Source organism: Rattus rattus, chromosome 5 (assembly GCF_011064425.1).
Source record: "Rattus rattus isolate New Zealand chromosome 5, Rrattus_CSIRO_v1, whole genome shotgun sequence".
NCBI classification, from domain to species: Eukaryota; Metazoa; Chordata; class Mammalia; order Rodentia; family Muridae; genus Rattus; species Rattus rattus.
Window position 1 is genome coordinate 98,978,564 of NC_046158.1, and position 21,576 is coordinate 99,000,139.

At 41.0% G+C, this 21,576-nt stretch overlaps 1 protein-coding gene across 1 annotated transcript in view; it reads right to left on the bottom strand.

The window, feature by feature from the left end:
• Nucleotides 1-4,527: 4,527 nt before the first annotated feature.
• Ubr1 (ubiquitin protein ligase E3 component n-recognin 1) overlaps nt 4,528-21,576 on the bottom strand; it is a 111,470-nt gene continuing 94,421 nt past the window's right edge. Inside the window, exons 41-47 of the mRNA XM_032904035.1 lie at nt 20,775-20,908; nt 18,135-18,243; nt 15,978-16,034; nt 13,178-13,255; nt 9,902-10,072; nt 8,273-8,374; nt 4,528-7,011 (exon numbers count right to left, since the gene is read on the bottom strand). Of these exons, the coding sequence (XP_032759926.1) occupies nt 6,870-7,011; nt 8,273-8,374; nt 9,902-10,072; nt 13,178-13,255; nt 15,978-16,034; nt 18,135-18,243; nt 20,775-20,908 (793 nt within the window). The 3' untranslated portion in view covers nt 4,528-6,869. The remainder of the gene's footprint in view (nt 7,012-8,272; nt 8,375-9,901; nt 10,073-13,177; nt 13,256-15,977; nt 16,035-18,134; nt 18,244-20,774; nt 20,909-21,576) is intronic.

Below are 21,576 nucleotides of genomic sequence, written 5' to 3' on the forward strand. Positions count from 1 at the left end.
GTTTGGCCTGTATAAATATGTCTGAGGGAGTTGGATCCACTGGAACAGGAGTTACAGTTGAGAGCTGCCATGTGATTGAACCTGGGTCCTCTGGAAAAGCAGCCAAAGCTCTTAACCATTGAGCCATCTCTCCAGCCCTGTCAGGTGTTGGTTTTTTTGGGGGGGGGTGGGGGGTTACTGGGAATGGAATGCTCAGGGCTTTTTGTTTTGTTTGGTTTGGTTTGGTTTGGTTTGGTTTGGTTTAGTTTTATCCCCCTTGTATGCAACAGGAAAGTAATCCATACTACAGCATTATGTCCTTATAGGTTCGTTAGCTCATTGGTTTGCTTGGTTTTATTGAGACAAAGTCCCACCACGAACACAGGCTAGCTTCAAATGTCCCAGCATGCTTCCACCTCCCAAGTGCTGGGATTATGGACTCGTGCCCACTCTGCCCAGCGTTATATTCAGTTTTGAAATAAGAAATGGGGAGGCAGTGCTGTGATCCCTGATGACGTGTGCCTCTTGGCAGTCGAGAAAAAGCTCTGTGATTTCTAGGGTTTGGGATTAGCTCGCTACTCCAAACACTGAACCACTCACACTGTCACTGCTGTGATTTTGAGACCCTGAAGTCTGGCAGGCTGGCAGTGCTAATGGCACCCCATAGTAATCAGAGTCTACCACTGCGGGGAGGGGAGCATTTTTATAATAATTTTGTTAAACCAAACTAAACCAATGTCCCGCCCCCCCAAAAAAGGCCAAATCAAACAACAATGAAACTCACAAACCTATTTTTGCAGAAATTAATTCTTGGAGTGGGAGTATAGTTCCATATTAGAGTACTTGCCTGGCATGCTCAAAGTCCTGAGTTTGATCCCCACCCAGTACTGCAGTGATTAATGGAAAGCTAAATACTAATAAGTACAAAACTACACAGTGCTCTCGCATACTTTATATCAACTTCCAAACCCATGCTCTAAGTACTTCTGGTTTTCCCTTAAAGGTTTGTTGTTTTGTTTTGCCTGTGTGTGTGTGTGTGTGTGTGTGTGTGTGTGTGTGTGAGAGAGAGAGAGAGAGAGAGAGAGAGAGAGAGAGAGAGAGAGAGAGAGAGAGCGCCATGCACCTGGGAGTCGAATTCATGTCCTCTGGAAGAACTAACTATACATGCTCTTCTCTCAGCCTGGGCTTTTTTTTTTTTTTTTTTTCCCAATCTTCTGCTTTAAGATGGTTATATATTGCTTTATTGATTTTTTTAAGGCCTACCCAGAAACAAAACAAGGCTCAACTGCCAAGACTTCAGAAGAGAGGAGAGAGAGCACACACTTTTGTTTATTTAGTCCTGGCACTCTAAATGTAGACCAGGCTGGTGTCAGACTTATGGAGATCGGCTGGTCTCTATCCTAAGATTAAAGGCATATACCATCTCTCCTGCTTGGGGGCACACTCTTCGTAACTTTATTTTAGCAGTGGTAAATGCACAGAAGCAGAATTTGGCTTCCTGGTTGCAGGGCTGCATTCCAGGGGAGCTGCTGCCTATCCTCAGCACTAACTCTACTGTGTGCACTGTTATACCTGCTCTTTACAAGTCAGGCTGCTGGTATACTGGAGGATATAGAGATCCAGTTGGAGATGGGAGCTTGATCCAGTGAGTTCTGAGTCCTGCCTCAACCCCCTTCCCTGAGTTCTTTGTAATAACTGTGCATTTCCTCCAGATACATGAATATCATGCTTTTCATATCTTGGTATTTCAATATCAGTGCATGTTATCATTTTATTCCATTTCCCCAACACAAGGCAGGGTCACTCTCATTTTGATGCCCAGGCTGTGCTCAAATATGTTGGCCTAAGTGATCTTCCCAGCCTACTGAGTAGCTAGCTGGCCATCCAATTCTCCCCCACACCCCTCTCTGTCTCTGTCTCTGTGTCTCTGTGTCTCTGTCTCTCTCTCTCCTCCCTCCTCCTCTCTCCCCTCCCTCCCTCCCTGTCTCTGTCTCTGTCTCTCCTCCTTCCTCTCTGTCTCTACACACACACACACACACACACACACACACACACATTTTCATTTAGCTGTACCTCACATGATTACTCCTGTGGTTTTGAGAGGGGGGCCATTTGCATGGAGCACTTATCGAACTTCTTCACACTCAGTACCTGCATATCTTGTTCTGTTTTGGCACTTATTTACTGGCTTTTTGTATATATATGGATATATGTGTGTGGTCACATGTGCTATGGTATGCATGTGGAGGTCAGATGACAGCTTGTGTAGTCAGTTCTCTACTACTTGTGGGAATCTTTCTGAATAAGCATCAAACACCAATGAGAGTGGAAGAGATTTCCCCAGTGGACCAAGGCCAGGATAGCTCCTGAAAGGCTTCGATTCTGGATCCAGTTTGCATTCTCATTTTACATTCGAAAACCAGAAGGTGGGCCAGGCAAGCAAGCAATATTTTACAGTGTATGTTCCAGTCAGCAGGTTGTTAAGGGCAACAGCCCATTGTTCCAGCTATTTCTCCATGTCATTGTTTCAGGTAGCAAGTGACATCATGCTTGGCAAACAGGCAGTACAAGCAGTGCTGTAAGTAAATCACTTATTCAGCATTTAATAAATGGTCTTCTCTACTTTATTCTACTTCTCTACCATGTGTGGTCTGGGAATGGAGTTCAGATTGTCAGTCTTGGTGGTCAGTGCTCACCCTGGTCCACTGTGTGCCCTACTAAATGTGAAATCAAACTATGTCCTTGTAAGCAACATAACTTGGGTATAGGTTTTTCATTCGAATTAATCACTCTGTCTTGTAACTGTAGAATTCATTTCATTTCATCGGTTAGTAATTTGATGTTAAACAATTATGTAACATATCTTTTGAGTTCTTTTCTTTCTCTCTTAGACTTTTCCTTTTGGCTAAATGATTTACTCTATTGATATTTTGATCACTTACTATTTTCTGTTTCTCTGCTTTAGACTTTTGTTTTGTGGTTACTATACTCAGAGTTTAGTTAACAAGCTGATCTGTATGACAGCAGTGTAATGCAAAGGGAAACGACATTAAGCAGCAAGCCCTATGCTTTCGAGGTCGCTCTTCCTCACTGAACTTTGACTGCTTCGTTTCCCATCTTCCTGTTTGACTCGTCTGCAATGCTTCATGTCAATTATCAGCTTGATGAGATCTAGAATTACCTGGGAAATGAACTTCTGCACAATTGTCTTGATTAGCTGAGTTGAATCAGGAAGGCCTGCCCACCATGGTGAGGGGGACAGACCATTACCTGAGCTGGGATACTAGCCTGTACAAAAAAGGACAGAGTGAGCTGAGCCCAAGGATTGGTTGCTTCACACTCTCTGCCCATACAATGTGACAAGCTACTTAAGCTCCTCTTAACTGTGAGTCAAAATAAACATTCTAAAGTTGTTTTTATCAGTGTATTTTTATCATAGCAATAGAAGAGTAAGACACTTTGGTATGTCTTTTTTTTTTTTTTTTTTTTTTAGAAACATGGCTATGTTATGGAGGCTGGCACCCAAACTTATAGGCTCAAGCAATCTTTTTGCCTCAGACTCCTGAGTAATTGGGACTGCCAGGCACAAACAACCCACTGTCCTTGGCTTGTAGAATCTTTTTTTTAAATCTTCTATTGGTTAATAGTGTTTGACCTACTGTTTTACAATACTAGAACATTCTGAATTTATCTGTACAGTCACTCTTGCCTGTGAGTTAGTATCTTTTTTCTGTCTTGTGGCACTGGGAATCAAACCCAGGGTCTTACACATACTAGGCAGGTAAGTGGTCTACCTGACTAAACTCTTATCCCCAAAGTCTTTCTATTCCATGAGTTCCCTTTAGCATTTTTTGTAGGACAGTTCTGGTAGAGATAGATTCTCTTAGCTTTTTATTTGGAAATATCTTTTTTTCTCTTTCAATCCTGAAGGCTAGCTTTATCTTGGCTGATTTTTCCCTCATCAGTAATAAGTACATCTTAAGTATTTCCTTTTTGCTTACAAGATTTTTTAGAAGTTTGCCATCAGGTAAACAGAGACACGATTATGCTTGCTTGTTTTCTCTTGAAGTTTTGAGAATCTTTATATTTTATACTTTTGAGAGCTTAATTATGATAATGGGGTAAACTTGGTTGAATCAAAACCTTCCAGTTTTGTGCTATGTCATAAAATGTGTTTAATGTAGGCATGGAACACTACATGAAAATAGTATGTATAAATCTACACATGGTGATGAAATGTACAGTTAAAAAGTTTGGAGGCCATTAACCCTAGAAGTCTGTGTCTTGAAAAAACTTTAACCTGGCTGTGGTGACATATGCCTATAATTCCAGTAGTTCAGAGGTGGAGGTAGAAGGATCAGGAGTTCAAGGCCAGCCTTACATCATGAGTTGGAGCCTAGCATGAGCCCCATGAGACTGCCTAAAACAAACAAACAAACAAACAAACAAACAAATAAAAATGGCTGGGCTGACGCACGTTTAAGCATAACTTCTTTCTAGGTAGGATTTTTATACTTCAAACCCAAATCCCCAAACATGAGAAGTCCCTTTTTTTCTTTTTAAATATACACATATAAGATATTTTATTTCAAAAAGCACAAGAACATTATACAAGTTTTTAATTTACATTTTTGCAATAAAAGATATCAATATATGCATCATTTGTATAACTTCATCATGAATGGAATTTGAATCAGTGGTATAAACATGTTGCAGTCACTAAATATAGATCATCATCACAGTGAACCAAAATGCATAGTTGTTATGAAATGACAAATGACCACTAAGAGGTGAACTCACAGCCCATACACTAACATAATAAATTAATTATACAGATATATGTTTATCTTTACTGTATCATTAAAATCCTTGCTAGGCCCTCGGAGCCACCCTACTAAACCAATTCTTTCACATTCTACACTAAATAAAGTGACTTGGTTGCTTAAGTAAACTTCTTAGCAGACTTAAATCGTTTGTCATGATGAATACTGTTAAAAATCCCTTGGGCTGGGGCAGCACTGTGGCCTAAGTCCACCCTCCAGTGCAGAAACTTTCATCTCAAGAAGCAGAACTCAGCAATGAATTAGGTTCTTTGGCTGGTGCTAGCTAGTCCTCCTGGCAGCTGGAAAGCTTAGCTCCAGGGTTTACAAATTAAATCTAAGAAGGCTAAAAATAAGAAGTCTTTATCCTTGGCAAATGGAGGCCAGATGACTAAGGCAGAAATGAGCATCTTCTGTTGCCTATTCTAGCCCAGATTTCAGAGCTAAACAATCTCTCAAAAAATTAGAGAAAAAACAAAGGGCAATGTTCAAATCACTTAATCATATTGGCAAATGGCACAAGCCAAATACTGAATTTACTGATTGTTATTTCTTATAATTGCTGTGAACTGTTCATTATAGTTTATCTAGTTCTGCTTTCTTCTGAATAATATTTATCCAAGTAGGAAATCATGATTGTGAGTCTGCTGCCCGCTCACACCAATCCCTTACTGCAAAATCCACTTTTCATTCCATAAAAATGGCAACAAATTTAGCTCCAAATGTGCACCACTGATCACTTAGCAAATGCATTTTTACTTCCTTGCCTTCACTAAACAGAAGGCAGGAAAACACTTAGACATACACATAGCAGCAGTAGCCAAGGGCGAAAGAAGATACAATCTCCAAACACATCTTTCAAAAGCAATATTACCCAATACCACAGAAGCTAAAATAAGTATCAACTGATCTACTCACAAGTTCTTGGTATAAAACGTTAAAGCCAAGAATCAAGAAGTCTATGCACAGACTCAAGAGAGCTGTATTATTTATAAGCAAGATGGCTCAACCATAGCAGGTTATAATAGGACACAGACCTGATTACATTGCCCTTTTTTTTGGCTGTTCATATTAAATCACAAACTGTAGTTTATGAAAGGTTTCACATAGACATATCAAGGATCTCTTTCTTACAAGCCATAGAAGGATGCAGGCTTAAATACGAGTGTTCTAATTTCATCTTGTATGACCATTCACTGGGGCAATTTTCTGATTCTCATTCTACAAAGAGTTTGTTTCAGAACAGTAAGTTTTCTGAGAGTCAATAGGATGGGGCCACAAGAGAAAGAGATCGGACTGCAGAAACCTGCCTTAAAAAATGGAACGGATGGTTAACTTGTGACTCCACGGAGCTACCAGGAATCAGGTGAGGATAACAGACAGGCTTTTTGTATAAGGAATGCATAATGAGTACATTCTCCTAATTCTTCTTGAGGTCTACATGGGAAGGATGCTTTCCAGACTAGCACAACTAACACTGTCTATGTAGAGATTTAGATCAGTTTCTGGCTGAAGCCATAGGTGGTACAACAAGGATATTTCCTTAAAGAAGAAGGCTGTTTACATGTTTTGAAGTCTTTTCAGTTGAGAGATACTGCATAGCTGTGCAATTCCTCTTTAGACATCACAGGTGATCAGCATCGTGCCAGATCTAATGCTAAATCACACTCGGAAAACACCAAATACACAAGTGCAGAGACGTTAACCAGACAAAGAAATGTCCACAAATGCTCGAAGTGACCTCATCAACCAGGTGGATGATATGAAATGAGATAGGACAGTTATGAAGGGAAACGAGTTTTCTGGAAATATTAGCAGAAATAGACACTTGGGTGAACAAGCATTTCTTTAGTGTTCTAGAACATAAAACATGTCTTGTTTTTTCCTTGAAGCTTATGTTTGATAATTGAAAGCAATATTCCATTAAGGAATATTTTATTAATGTATGTGAATCTGGACATGGGTCAAAAGACCCTCGAATACTTCCCCATCCTTAGAAAGTTGTCTAGAATTTTAGATCAGTCTTTATTGTTGATGTCACTCATGATTGTCCTGAGGCAGAGCTGGAGCTCAGAGTAACTGCCAGTTGAATCCAAATAGCATCTGATTAGTCTCCTGGCTCCGAGCAATCTCTTCTATAATGCAGTGCTGTTGCCAGACCAAATGCAGCTTCCGATACCGCTCCCGAGATAAATGAAGTGGGTTTCCCCTCCTTCAGGAAAAAAGAAACAAAAATGACATCTACGCTTTAATCAATACCAATGACATCTCTAGCCTTAAGTCAGCACACAATGCAGACATCCATGCAGCTGTGAGCACAAGGACAGGGCTGAGAAACGGCAACTCCTCATGATTACTAAGAATGTGGTATACCTCTTAGTTAAGGAAGCAGAAGTGGACTCCTTGACTATTTGGGAAATCAGGCCTCATACATTATGAACATAATAAGACCTCATTTAAACAGGTTCTAACTTGAAGCAGCTCTGGTCTTTTCTGGTGGGCTCTAATGGCTTTCTGTCAATTGATACAGTGTCCAGGTTGGGTTTGAACAGTGATACTCCAATGACCCTCCTGCTTCATCCTCCCAGTTAGCAGGGCGACATCATCATACCTGGCTTAGCAAATGTTTTAAGTAACTACATTTCTATTCCAGGGCTACCTAGTTTGCAACACTGTGCCAGCTAACCCAGAAAGCCTCAAGTCTGTTGAGCACAGTAATAGAGATAACTGCCCCTGGGACATCAACACTTTCATCATTAACTTAAGAATTCTACATTTTTGTACTTTTCTAGAACAACTCAAGATTTTCATCAGTTATTAAATATTTTGTTGTTGTTGCTATTGGTTTTCTTTTTGAGATAGACTCTCACCATGTGGCCCTGGCTGGCCACTATTTAGATCTGATGAGCCTTAAATTCACAGAGACCCACCTGCACTTGCCTCTTGTGTACTGAAATTAAAGGTGACCTCCACCCTGACCAGCATTAACTACTTTTACCACGCAGTACTCCCTTAAACTTCAAGTCCAATGCTGTCTCAATAAAAACAAATCCCTATATGAGCCAACAGATCCCAAGTCCTATCTAGTGAATCTACTCATTTTGGACAATATTTTAAAAGAATAATAAAGTTTAGGAGAGAACTTTGTCAGTAAGGTGCCTGCCGTGCAAGTGAGGACCTGAGCTCAAGGCCCCTAACCTACATAACATGAGTGTGATGGCGTGAGGTACTGACCAGCCTGCTAGAATCCGTGAGCTGTCACTGTCTCACAGGGCCAGGCAGGCTGGAGAGTGGGGTCAGTGGTTTAGTCACTACTGTTGCAGAAGAGGTTCAGTTCCCAGCACCTAAATGACAGCTCACAACCATCAATAACTCTATTTCTAGGTTTGTATATTTAAAGAACTGCTAATATACAATAAAGCAAATGAAATATAAGATGACTGATTAAACCTTCTATTAAAGAAAAATCTTACTTTAGCCCTGGGTCTGTTTCTCCATATTCATCCAAGTAAGGGGCTGGGTAGGCACAGCCTCTGGCTTTTCCTTCTACCAGGACCACTCTGCATTCTCTGATTCTGAAAAAGAAAACAAATGTTAGGAAACACTGTTAGATACATACATGCAAATGATAGTCACTGAATCAAAGTTAAAGTTAAGACATGGCCAGTAAGCATTTAAAAATCAATAAAAAGGCAACACAACCATGGATGAACACACTCAACTATGGGCGTTGTTGGTTTTTTGGGTTTTTTGTTTTTTGTTTTTTTTTTTTTTTTGGTTTGTTTTTGAAGTTCTCTGTGTGTGTAGCCCTGGCTGTCTTGCAACTCAGCAACTTGGCTGGCCTTGAACTCATCCCCAACCTCTACCTCCCTAGTGCTGGGATTAAGAGGCGTGTGCTATCACCATCCAGCAGTAAACTGTATTTTGTCTGAGTAGAAGGAAGAAACACTGCTGTTTTTCTTGATGCAATAGAAAAGGATCCATGAATCTAGAAAAATGGGAAGTCAGTAATTCCGGCTGGATATACTAAAAGGGAGACTGTCCTGTGAGCCATGGGACCCTGGAGAAATGTGCCTAGGGCTATTTCTGCCTTTTTCTAACTTGTTACTTAGGCAGAAGGGGGCTTCAAAACAGGACAGAGCATCCTCCAGTCTAGAACTGTCGACCAAGGAAATGTTCAAGGCTTTCCTAGTTGAAGCCTCCAATTTTTTTGAGGGCACTGAGACACTTACTGTGGAGAAATGGTTAAAGACCACAATGAGAACTCATATGGCAAATCATAAATATACAGTTGAGATAAGTAGAACTTATTCATGTGGCTTCTCTAGCATTTAACTTCTATGCCATTCTTTCCTCTCGTTTCAAAGGTTGCCTTTAAGCAATGATAATATATCTCACAATAAGCCTTTGGGGTTTATATAGACAAAAATTAAATTTCACAGATTAAGTGGACAGAGAAAACACAAAAATCTACTTTAAATTTTATTTCTCCCATGCAAGGTATCTTCTTTTATAAGCATTTATTACTATTGTTCTAAGTAGTCAATCTTTTGTTTAAAGAAGGAAATAAAAACATCTAAAAGACATGTTTAGGCCAGAAGGCACTTGGGAGGCAGGATCTCTGGGAGTTCAAGGCCAGCCTGGTCTATATAGAGAGAACCTGTCTCAAAAATAAATAAATAGCTTGGTATGGTGGCCCATGCATTAAATCCCTGTACTCTGGAGGCAGAATCAGAAGATATCTGTAAGTTCCAGGCCAGCATGGACTACAAAACAAGTTCCAAGACAACCAGAGCTACACAGAGAAATCCTGTCCCGAAAAGCCTAAATAAACAAGTAAATACATACATAAATAATGCAGTCTAAAGTTAATAATTTACACATACTTTATAAGCATAAGTTTTAAGATTTCAAGCTTTCCCTTTATATCTAAATATTACACAGAACTGGAATCACTGATATAAAGTCTATACCATTTAAGACTTCTCTAACAACGAAGGAAATGTAAACAGAATCTTATTTTTTTTTTTAAAGAACTACTTATTCTATTGGCATATTCACTGGATAAGACCCCTCATGAGCTTCCAAATGACTATACTCACTTTAGAAAAATGCAGACTCCAGCACCACACTGAAGTGCATGAAAAACGCACGCTCCAACCTCTTCCCCATTCACGATTTCTTGGCAACAGATATTCTGAGAACACAGGATGGCCCCACAGAAAAGACAGAGGACAGGGTGCTTTCGTTCATCATCTGAAGACCGTGGACACCTCAACAGGGGAAGACATACCATTCAGTGTTTTGGAAAACCAGAACCAGATCATGTATCTATTTAGTAATAAACATGTTTTTTTATCATTCACCCTACTCAAAAAGAAAGCTACTAAAAGACAAAGGACGTTTAAAATGATTGCTCATTTATTTTACTTGAAGGGGACATTAAAGAAATTAAAGAAATCAAGGGGCTAAGGAGATGGCTCAGTGGTTAAGAGAGCGTTCTGCTCTTGCAGAACATGAGTTCATTCTAGCACCGCACAACTGCCTGTAACTACAACTCCAAAGGATCCGATGCCCTCTTCCGGCCTCCATGGAAATTTGCACACACGAAGCATATACATACATCAATATATGTAACTCTCCAAAAAAAAAAAAATTTTTTTTTTTAACTTAGCTCCACTTAAAGGAGGCCTATGTCACCAGAGAATCTTGCTCCAGGTTACCAGTCAGCATAGTCTCCTGAGCCAGGCTCATCTATGCTGCCCACTGCTCAGGGATTTTGCTCTAGCTCAACCTCCTATACCAAGTAACAGATCCCAGTGTCCCCTGCTTGAGCCACCGTATGCCTGGGAACCTCCTGTGCCAGACCTGTACTGCTCTTTACCTTGGTGAGAGAAGTTCCTTACTGCAGTGGGTAGTGTTAATACACAGAACTGCTCAACAGGGCAGGAATTAGCAACTGAGATGGCTCAGCCACAGACAGAGCATGTATATCAACCTGCCCTACAGGTGCTGGGAAATGCTGTCTCCTGATCCTGGTCTGGCTGCTGTGTGCATAAATGCATAGCAGCTGCCATTACCTGCACAGTTAATTCCAGCCTGGGGCCTGGGTCAGCTCAGTGGTTAAGCACACTTGTTACTCTTACAGAGAAGACACAAGTTCAATTCCTACCACCCACATGTGACTCACAACCATCTGTAGTTCTAGGAATCCAATGCATTCTTCAGGTAACCATGGGCATTAGGCATGCGCATGGTGCACATATATACATATATGTGCAAAACCCTCATATGCATGAAAAATAAAATCCAGCACAGAGTAAGGAGGGCCTACTGAGCTCCCAGCTGAGGAGCTACTGGAAGCTGATGTCTGCTAGGGTAGAGTCACTTTTCTTGGTGGTGAGGGGTGAGGTGGAGCCACTACTAGGATGCCCATCCCCTATATCCACACTCATATGGGCAGCACTAATAGGACTCTATTAGCTAGAAAAAACAAGTGTGTCAAGTTTCGAAGAAGATGTGTTTGAAGAGACCTGGCAGAATTGGAGGAGGGTAATATGGAGAGTGGATATGATCAAAACACACCATGCATGAAATTTTCAAAGAATAAGTAGCAGGATGTAGTATTCTGATTGAGCTTGGATACAGCCTAATGACAAAGGCTTTTAATAAACTCCAGCAAAACACACACACACACACACACACATAACCCATACCTCTAATTAAACCATAGTAAGAAAATTTATTATTAAATATACAGTCTAGTGAAAATTTGCTACACATCTCATATTTGTACTGAGATTCATTTATAGAATCCAGCCTTCACCTAATGTGACCAACAGCAGCTGCCGCCGCTATAATGATTTAGTCGAGTGTTTTTACAATGTTGGAGTACTATGGTTTTGGAAGTGTGCAATTGTTTAAAAACTGCATTATGCAGCAAGGGTTTACCCATAATTGCTTTGACGGTTTTTCAAGGTTGAAACAAGAATCTATAGCCCAGGCTGGACTCAAACTTGCCCCTGCCTGAATCCTGGAATTGAAGGTATGCACCATCACAGCCAGCTCACTGTTGGCATTCGTTGTAGCTGGCTATCACCCCACTCCTCATTCCCTAACCAAGCACGGAAGATATGGAGATGTAGCTCATATTTCCAGTGTGGCTTATTTAATCCCAGATAAACAGCGGGGATCCTATCCTCCAAAACCTGGGATTTTATAGACAGATTTATCTAGTAGTTCACTGAAGGGCTGGTGTGAAAGATATAATGTCCCATAAGTTGCTGGTGTGTGTATAAAAGGGTTTGACACTAAAAAAGTCACACATATGACCTAGCAAATAGCCTAGGTATACATCCAAATGGAATGAAAATTATACATTCATTTGGTGGCTTGTACATCAACTTTTATAGTAACATTATCTATAATGGTTAAAAGAAAGAAACAATCTCATTATAAATATGAATGTCCATCTATGGACGAAAACAGACAACTGTGGTCTAAACATACAATAAAATATTAACCAAAACAGGAACAAATGATACAGCTCCAAGTTGGATAAACCATAAAAACATACTAAGTGAAAGAAGACACAGACTCTCTTTCTGTGATGATACATCCACACAGCTAAGTTATAGAGACAGAAGCAGATCATCAGTGATGAGATAAAGGACCAGGGACACGTGAAGGAATCAGTGGCACAAGTCCTTTGTAGTGGTGAGAGTCTGAACAGGAGAGAGGTAGTAAGAAGTACAACCTGCAATGGCTCAGCCGCACTCAGTGATGAATGACAGAATTGTGTACTGTAGCATGGTTTGAGAAAACTTAGCTCAGTAGACATACAGCAGTTCAGTAGACGTACAGCAGTTCAGTAGTAGCTCAGTAGACATACAGCAGTCACCTCTGCCCTTTTTTTTTTTTTAAAGATTTTATTTATGAGTATTCTGTCGCTGTCTTCTGACACACCAGAAGAGGGCATCAGATTCTGATATGGATGGTTGTGAGACATCATGTGGTTGCTGGGAATTGAACTCAGGACCTCTGGAAGAGCAGCTAATGCTCTTAACTACTGAGCCATCTCTCCAGCCCCCAGCAGTCATTTCTTAAACAAGTAAGCCATATCCAGAAATCTATGTGTATATGTGTGGGGCTCAGAAGACAACTTGGGAGTCAGTAGGCTTGGTGGCAGCTCCCTTATCATTGGCCACTTTTTCACAATAAGTTCATTGGTTGTAGGGTAGGCCAAATGCAAACTCAGGAAAGTTATTGTGCGCTCTCTCTCTCTCTCTCTCTCTCTCTCTCTCTCTCTCTCTCTCTCTCTCTCTCATGCACACACACACACACACACGCACACACACACACACACCATTTCTTCTTACCTAAAGTGAGAAGCTTGATTTAGAAGACAGCTGTAGTCATCAGGAAGCTCTATCAAACTATTTCTTTTTCTAGGGTACCTAGAAGCATAGTTTAAAAGGCAGCTTTATATGAGTAAGTGGATTAAAACTGAAGAAGGCTTCAGGGCATGGTATATTTACTTATCTATAAACTAAGGTTGAAATATATTCCAACCATGGGCATATCATCAATTTGATGTTTTCAGGAAAAATAAAGAAGAGAAATATTGAACTCTGTTAAGACTCAACAGTTTAAGAGATGTTAAATATAAGTATGAAGGAACTGGGCATAATTGTGTACACCTTTCATCCTAGCATCAAGAGGCAGAGGCATGCAGATCTCTGAATTCAAGGCCAGCCTGGTTTACACAGTGACTGTGTGTGTGCTTATGTGTACATGTATCAAGGAAACACCCAAAAGTCTTTAAGACTAAATGAGATACTGCAGTGAAACAGAGTCAGTTCAGCAGTTGATACTCCAGCTCCTTTTCCCTTCGACAGGCAGGTACCAATTTAAGGGTAGCAAGTGTTAGCATCCATCCCCTTCACATAAGAGAGGGTAAAAGACCTATGTAGCCTAAGGAAGGTCATATGAATAACATGAGACTCTCCCTAGATGAAAACCAATTTACATTTTACAATTTAAAAAATAATTTAAGAATATTATTTATTTTATGTATATGGTTTTGCCTGCATGTATGTCTGTGCACTGTGTGTGTGCCTGCTGTTCAACTTGGTCAGAAGACAGCATTAGATCCCCTGAACCAAGAGTTACAGATGGCTGTAAGCTGCCATGTGGGTGCTGGGAATTGAACCCAAGTCCTCTGGAAGAGCAGTATTCTTAACTTCTAAGCCATCTCTCTAGCCTTTCACTTTATAATTCTTGATTCGGCTAAAAATAATCTTCTCTAAAACTAAACCTGCCTCATTAGGAATTGTCTCACCGGGTATGGTGGCTCATGCTTAGAACTCTAGCAGATAGGAAACTGAGGCAAGAGGGTTTTTGGTTTGAGGTCAACTTGGGCTATATGTTATGTGGCAGTTCTAGGCTAGCTGGAATTACGTAGTAAGACAGTCTCCTTTCTTTTTTTTTTTTTCTTTTTTTCGGAGCTGGGGACCGAACCAGAGCCTTGTGCTTGCTAGGCAAGCACTCTACCACTGAGCTAAATCCCCAACCCCAAGACAGTCTCAAAAACACCAAACAAACAAAAGAAGAATCTTTTCCTCTTTAAGTTTCATTTTTCTTTTAATTTTCTAAAGATATATCCCATCTGTAACTTGGGTTGGTTTCAAATTCAATGTGTAGCCCAGGCTGGCCTCAAATAAACATTAATCCTCCTATCTCAGCCTCCCAAGTACTGGGACTACAGACATAAGCCACCATACCTACTTTCCTCTTTATATTTCTTTAAGGCATTAATGGTATATTCTACATATTATTATATTTTATGCTATAATGTTATATATAAAAATATATACATAAATCATATAATGTATAAAAAGTATACATATGTATATAAAATTTTATGTACATACTAAGATTGCCAGTTACTCATAACCGAAAACAGTATATATGTGTTTTCTCCTTTAAATTTCTCAGATTATTTCAGTACCATGCTGTGAAAGATATTTAAAAAGCACACCTTGACATGAAGTAAATAAAAACTACATGGTATCACTAGTTGGCATGGTACACGTCCCTATTTCTCTATAGTACGGTGTCTGTCTTTCCTGGGCGCTGCGCAGAAGCTACTTCCACAGGCACTAGTGCCAGGCCTGTAGGGAGGCAGCTTATGCAGATTTACACTGTAGCTGAGAGGAGTGCAGGGGCCAAGAGATAAGAGAAGAGGGCAGTGTGTGTTAGCTCACAACCTTTACTTCACTGAAAGAAAAGTGGTTTGTGGTAGGAGTCAACTCTTGTGTCAGTTTGTTGAAGCAATTCGAGTCACATAAAACTTAGATGGTACACATAATATAATAAATATAATATAATATAAGCCAGGTCACAGGAAAAGATGCCATTCTCTTGTCTGCTTTAGGGATTGAGGAGGCTGGCAGATACATGTAGACACACTCACATGCCAGAGAAGACAGGCTTCGAGGAAAAGGTGGCATGTGTACATGTACTTGAGGGGAAAATGTAGATTCTGACAGAACCATAACTCAAGAGAAAAGCGGGCTGAGGAAGCTTCTTGTGAGTTTGGAAACAGTCTCACTTACGTACAGGCCCAGTCTGGCCTGCAGCTCAGAACCTCATGCCTCAGTCTCACAGCTATGTGCTACCATGCCCAGCCTAAAAAAGTTGGGCTTTTTTTTGTTTTGTTTTGTTTTGTTTTGTTTTGTTTTTTGGGGGGGGTTTTGAGGTACACATGGGGTCTAGTTTCTAAGCATATACACAAGAAGGGGAGAAGACTAGTCAGATCTATTTATATTGATATTCTCAAAGGCTGGAGGAACTAGTTTATATGAACAGTGTACAGCACCACCTCCTGGCTTTAGTAAACTAGCAGCTCCCGGACACCAGCTCCTTTTCCTTTCGACAGGCAGGTACCAATTTAAGGATGATTCCAGTGGAGCTGGCAGCTTCTGACAATTTAAGAAGGAAGGGATAACCATTCTGAGAAAAAAAATCAGTTCAGGAAGAACCTGGCAAAAACCAACAGACACACAGAAAACAGTGAACTGAGAATAAAGGGGACAGAGCAGAATTAAGGTAAACCAACCAAATATTTAAGAAGCACAGTTCTGGATTTACAATAAAGACTTAAATAGTGAAACCAACCTGACCAGAGCACTTTTCTGCTTCAAAGAGTTGAGTAAGGCAGGATCTCCACACCACCTGTACGTGGAGCCAAGAGAGAAGGAGGTTAGTCCCAGGTTTGCTGCACACCAGCCGCTCTCTCCACTTTCCTCCGTGTGCGTAAGTTTACCTCTTACCCCTTTCTCTCTCCCTACCCTCCCAACCCCTTCTAAATTCTTTTTCAAGGGTTTGGTCAATTAATGTCTAGAACAGAAACCATCTACCGATTTAAATGAGAGAAATTAATACCAGGAAGAAGCAAAATAAGTAACAGGGACTCGGCACATAGCGTGGCGTGGTGTGCTTGCCTATTCCAAGTTTCTACATTCAACCCTCAGACAGGAGAGGTGGGGGGAAGGGCTGAGAAGGCCGGCGAGACAAAAGACAAGTAAGCCCTAGTGCAGGCCGGAGGAGTGGGAGGAAAGACAGCATCACTAGAGGCAGAGAAGAGACAGTCACTGCTGAAAAGATGTGCTAGGAGGCAGGGAGAGGTGGCTGGGGACTCTGGCGTCCTTAGTCTCCCTTCCTTCCAGCAATTGCTTGTGCCTCCCACTGGCTACACCTACACTGAATCCAACTGACAAAGACTTGAGGCAAGCAGGACCAGGAAGAACACAAATGGCAGGGACTTCCTTAACGCTTAAACTAAAATAGTACATCTAAGACTCAGCTACTCCATACTCAGCTACACACTAAATGAAGTTTGTGATTCACAGCACCCATGAGAACTTAGGAAGCAAAGCGAAAACCAGACAGAGAGCCTAGGGCACGAGACTAACATTCACCCAGCTCTGACCTGGGCGTGAGAAAGACAAGGAAGTAAGGAGGATAAACAAAATCACGGGAGAGCAAGAGTTCAGAGTAACACGGTGAAACTGATATCCTAACACGTAGGACAGAGAAACAGTAGGGAGAGTGGAGGCTGGAGACAGATAGTAAACAAGAGGTCAGGATCCAGTGAGGCAGAAAGTCTATCTGAAAGGGAGGCACATGCCTCCGTAGGTCACTTCAGGGCTAGTCTGCTCCACCAGATGCTTGTCTCTCAGCCACTCTCCTGACACATGCTCTACCACTTTCTCGACAGTTTCATATACAGTTCCAGATTTCACTCTCTCTGCCTTTTGCATAAGCACTCATGTACTGAGAACCAGACTCAAAGGTGCTACATAATCAAAGGATGATCTTGAACCTCTAGCCTCTCCCTCCAGAGTTCTGGGATTATAGGTACATGTGCCATTGTGCCTGGTTGATAAGGTGCCTGGGGCTGAACAGAGAGGACTTTGTGCATGCCAGGCCAGAACTCTATCAACTGAGCAGTACTACAACCCCCAGTGTGAGCTTGTTAGATTTCTTTCTTCCTTTCTTTCTTTCTTTCTTTCTTTCTTTCTTTCTTTCTTTCTTTCTTTCTTTCTTTCTTTCTTTCTTTCCTGTCTTCCTTCCTTCCTTCCTTTCTCTCTTTCTTTTTCTTCCTTCCTTCCTTCTTTCTTTTTTTTGAGATGGGGTCTTACTATGTAACCTTGCATGGCCAGGAACTCACAGAAATCTGCCTTCTCCCTCTCCACCCAAGTGCACCATGATCAGAGTCTTTGATTCTTAATTATGATTCTATTTATGAGTACTTCCCTCTCCCCACCAAATTTTAAGATCAGAACAAAATAATAACTGTACAAAAAATCAAATAAGGAAAATGGCCCCCAGCCGTGGACTCCCTTCTGCCCAGAGGCTGCTCTCGACCCCATGCCTTAAGCCTTTGCATTCGGAGTCTCCATACATTCCTGCTTCTTGCAGCCAATGTCTACTGAAAGCTTAGAAAATTGTAATTTAAAAAATTTTCAAATTAAGAGGAAGGAATTGATTGGGATCCCCATTTTTGATTCTAGCATTTAGACAGCAGATGCAAGAGAAACAGGAGTTCAAGGCCCTCCTCAGCTGCATAGTGAGTCTTAGACCAAGTTGGGCTACATTAGGCCCTGCCTTAAAAACATAAAAACAAACGTTTCAAATTGAGCCCTAGAGGAGGCTGAGGATGAACTGAGTTTGGAGTCAAACCCCTGTAATCAAAACCAATCAAAAATTAAGATAAACATAAAAAAATTCAAACTAGATAAAACCCATCAATCACATTCACCCTCATAGTACCTCTGAAGTAAGGGCCTTATGGTATCCCAATATTCCTGGAAAAGCAGGAACAAATTTGTGGGTAAAGAGAGATAGCTACAGAGTGCACTGAATTCTCCTTCAGCAGAGTCTGCAAGAAATATCAAGAGAGATGTAATGAGCACATTATTCTGATCTACTCAGTGTGAAGGAGCTCCGTCATTGTTTACACGCATTCCTATCTGCTCCATAAAACAGTAGGTGGCAAGTAAGCCACAATGATTCTTTTATAACACAGATCTGAGTCATCCTGATCAGATGGCTCCTATGACTAACCACCACACTTAGTACACAATACAAAGTCTCTTCTTCTGGGGGTAGTATGTTGAGACAGGTGGTACTTTGCTGACGATAGAACCCAGGGACTGGACTCGTGAAGTACTCTACTGAGCTACACGCTGGCTCACAAAGCCTTTATTGTGGCATAAGTGCCCAGATGAAATGCATACATCTGGCTACCTCCTGGACCTCCCTGCACAGTAGGTTTGCATCTGGAATCCTATCTTCACAGTTCTCTTACTATGCCAAGCAAGACCTTTGCATTGAAATCTGTCTGGCTCTCTGTCCAGCTTAGCTCCATATCTGCTGCTCTTAGTTTAACGTCTCCTTGGAGAAAAATCTTCCTGACAACCTACGTCCAAGAGTCCTGACCCTGATCAGCTTTACTTTGCAGGACTCATCACCACCTGGGATTACATCATGCATATTTAAGCTTCTTTATATTTGCCTGAATCCTGACAAAAGAAAAATACTTTAGTTTTTAATGACAGCTTTAGATAAATACATGAACTTTCTATGTGTGGCAGCAAACAGAAATTACTTGGAGAGTAACATCCTATTTTATAGAGAACCCTGACAAAGCTTGATCACACCTAACCTATTGAATGGAGTTCAAGATAAGGATGTTAGCAGTCGGTAAAGGTGACCTCATTTGTGTATTCTCAAAAGACGAAATGAGTCTCTAGATAATTCCAGTCACTTTTAAAATCAAACAAATATTCTGACTCCCACAAAGAAGACATAGTAAGTAAGGTAGCCTTCTCTACTTTTGTCTAGATTTAGAAATAATAAAAGAAAAAAAAATGATGCTGTTAGTAAATACAGGTTTTTGATATTTGGAAGGCCTTTTTTTTCCTCCATCTTTATTAAATTGGGTATTTCTCATTTACATTTCAATTGTTATTCCCTTTCCTGGTTTCCAGGCCAACATCTCCCTAACCCCTACCTCTCCCCATCCTCCCCCCATTACCATCCTCCCCCCATTACCGCCCTCCCCCCAACAATCCCGTTCGCCAGGGGTTCAGTCTTGGCAGGACCAAGGGCTTCCCCTTCCACTGGTGATCTTACTAGTCTATTCATTACTACCTATGCAGTTGGAGCCCAGGGTCAGTCCATGTATAGTCTTTGGGTAGTGGCTTAGTCCCTGGAAGCTCTGGTTGGTTGGCATTGTTGTTCATATGGGGTCTCAAGCCCCTTCAAGCTCTTTCAGTCCTTTCTCTGAATCTGAAGACCTTTTCGGTCATTATTTTAATCCATCAGTATAGCAAAATCCAAAATCCAAATTCAAGTATATATAATAAAGTCACCTTCCTGTCTAAACAGTTCTTTTCCATAAAGGTAACAAACATCTCTAATTTCCTGTATACCCTACCAGTTATTCTTCATATAGGTAGTTTATTTTACCTTTGAGGCAAGTTCTCCCAATATAGCCTTAGGAAGCCTGGACCTCCCTATGTAAACCTGGCTGCCTTCAAACTAATAGACATCTGCCTGCCTCTTCCTCCTGAGTACTGGGATTAAACTGTGTGCCACTACATTCAGCGTTCACACACGTACTTTAAAAAAACTGTATGTACACATGTTCATGTATGTGCATGTACTTGTGCATGCTCACAGGCCTTGCTCTCATGTGGAGGTTAGAGGACAATTTTTAGGAGTCAAGTTCTTTCTTTCTACTTTGTTAATCCAGATCTGTCTTGTTTCTGTCTTGTTTCTTCTGTGACCCAAATTAGCTGGGCCATAGCATTCAGGGCGATTCTCCTGCCTCTGCTCCCATTTCTTTATAGAAATGGTAAGATTGCAATTGCTTGCCACATCTGGCTTTTAAATTTTATTTACTTTTTACATTTACCTCTTTGCTGGAGGAGGGCAGGGGCGTGACTCTACCACAGTGTGCATGTTGCAGGTCTGAGAACGACTTGAAGGGTTAGCCTCCTCTTCTTCTACATGGGCTCCAGGGAGTGACTTTATGCTGTCAGGCTTGGTAACAAGTACCTTAGCCAGGGAGCTCTCATGCTGCCCTATTAAGTGGGGTGTGGGAATTGAATTGGGCCAACAAGCTTGCACTTGTAGCACATCTATCTGCTACATGCCTCTCCTCCCACTGGTATGAAACTATTCTAATAACTTAAGGATTTAACTATACACTCAGGAACTACCAGTAGGATTTGCCACTTAGGAAACAAAACTGGATTTTGGCTTTTAATTTTAACTCCCCTGGGCAGGGGTGCCTGTCTGTGTTCAGGGTGAACACAGATGAAGTAGGGCAGAGGTGGTTCCACTGTTCTCTCTGTCAGTGAAGACAAGTCTCCCTTTGCTCTCTGATCTCAGTCTTCTACTTACTGGCAAACAGTTCTTCAGGCGGAGTTACTCCGAGTAAATAGTGGAAGAGCAGTGCAGCACAGCGGAGGTAAGGGGTGATGCCATTCCTCAGGGAGAGCCACAGGTACCAGCCAGGAGCACCACACCCAATGAGGCTGGGGGCAACAATTCCAGAACAGAACATATACCAGATTGAAAGTACATTTTAAACATGACCACTGTTAAAATCATGTTTGGTTAATAATGTCTTAGTTTCTAAGCATTTTTAAAAAAAGTATTCAGTTAGCCAACAGTGTTTAATGTATCTATTTTCTAAAGGAAATCTAAACTTTTATTTTTTTTTAGTCAGGTAGGTTCTAACCTTTTTCGTCCATCTGACAGTGACACTAAAGCCCTGTGAGCATTAGGCAAAGTCTCTGCCAAGGGCAAACCCCAGCCTCTACCACGGAGACTCTGAAAAGTGCATTAGCACTCTCTTTCCTTAGGTAAGGATAAAAACAAAGCAAAAGTAAAACAAAAGTCGATAGAAAAAAACCAAAGCATTTTAAAGTATCTTGACTCTTGCACGGTTCTCCCTGCATCGTACAGCAAAGCCCATAAAGCTTTCATTTTCTTCCCATTGTTACTGAGATAAAGAACATAAAACAAAACCAAAAAATTCTCCACCTTTGCAATGAAATAAGAAGAAAAACTGAGTAATAAAGTGACTGGATTTCCTAAAAAATGAGTATGTTCCTTGTGCCTATATAAAACCCTGACAATAATCTGTAAGGTAACAAGTCTACTTCAAGGGTAAAATGTACATAATTCAAACTATGGCTTT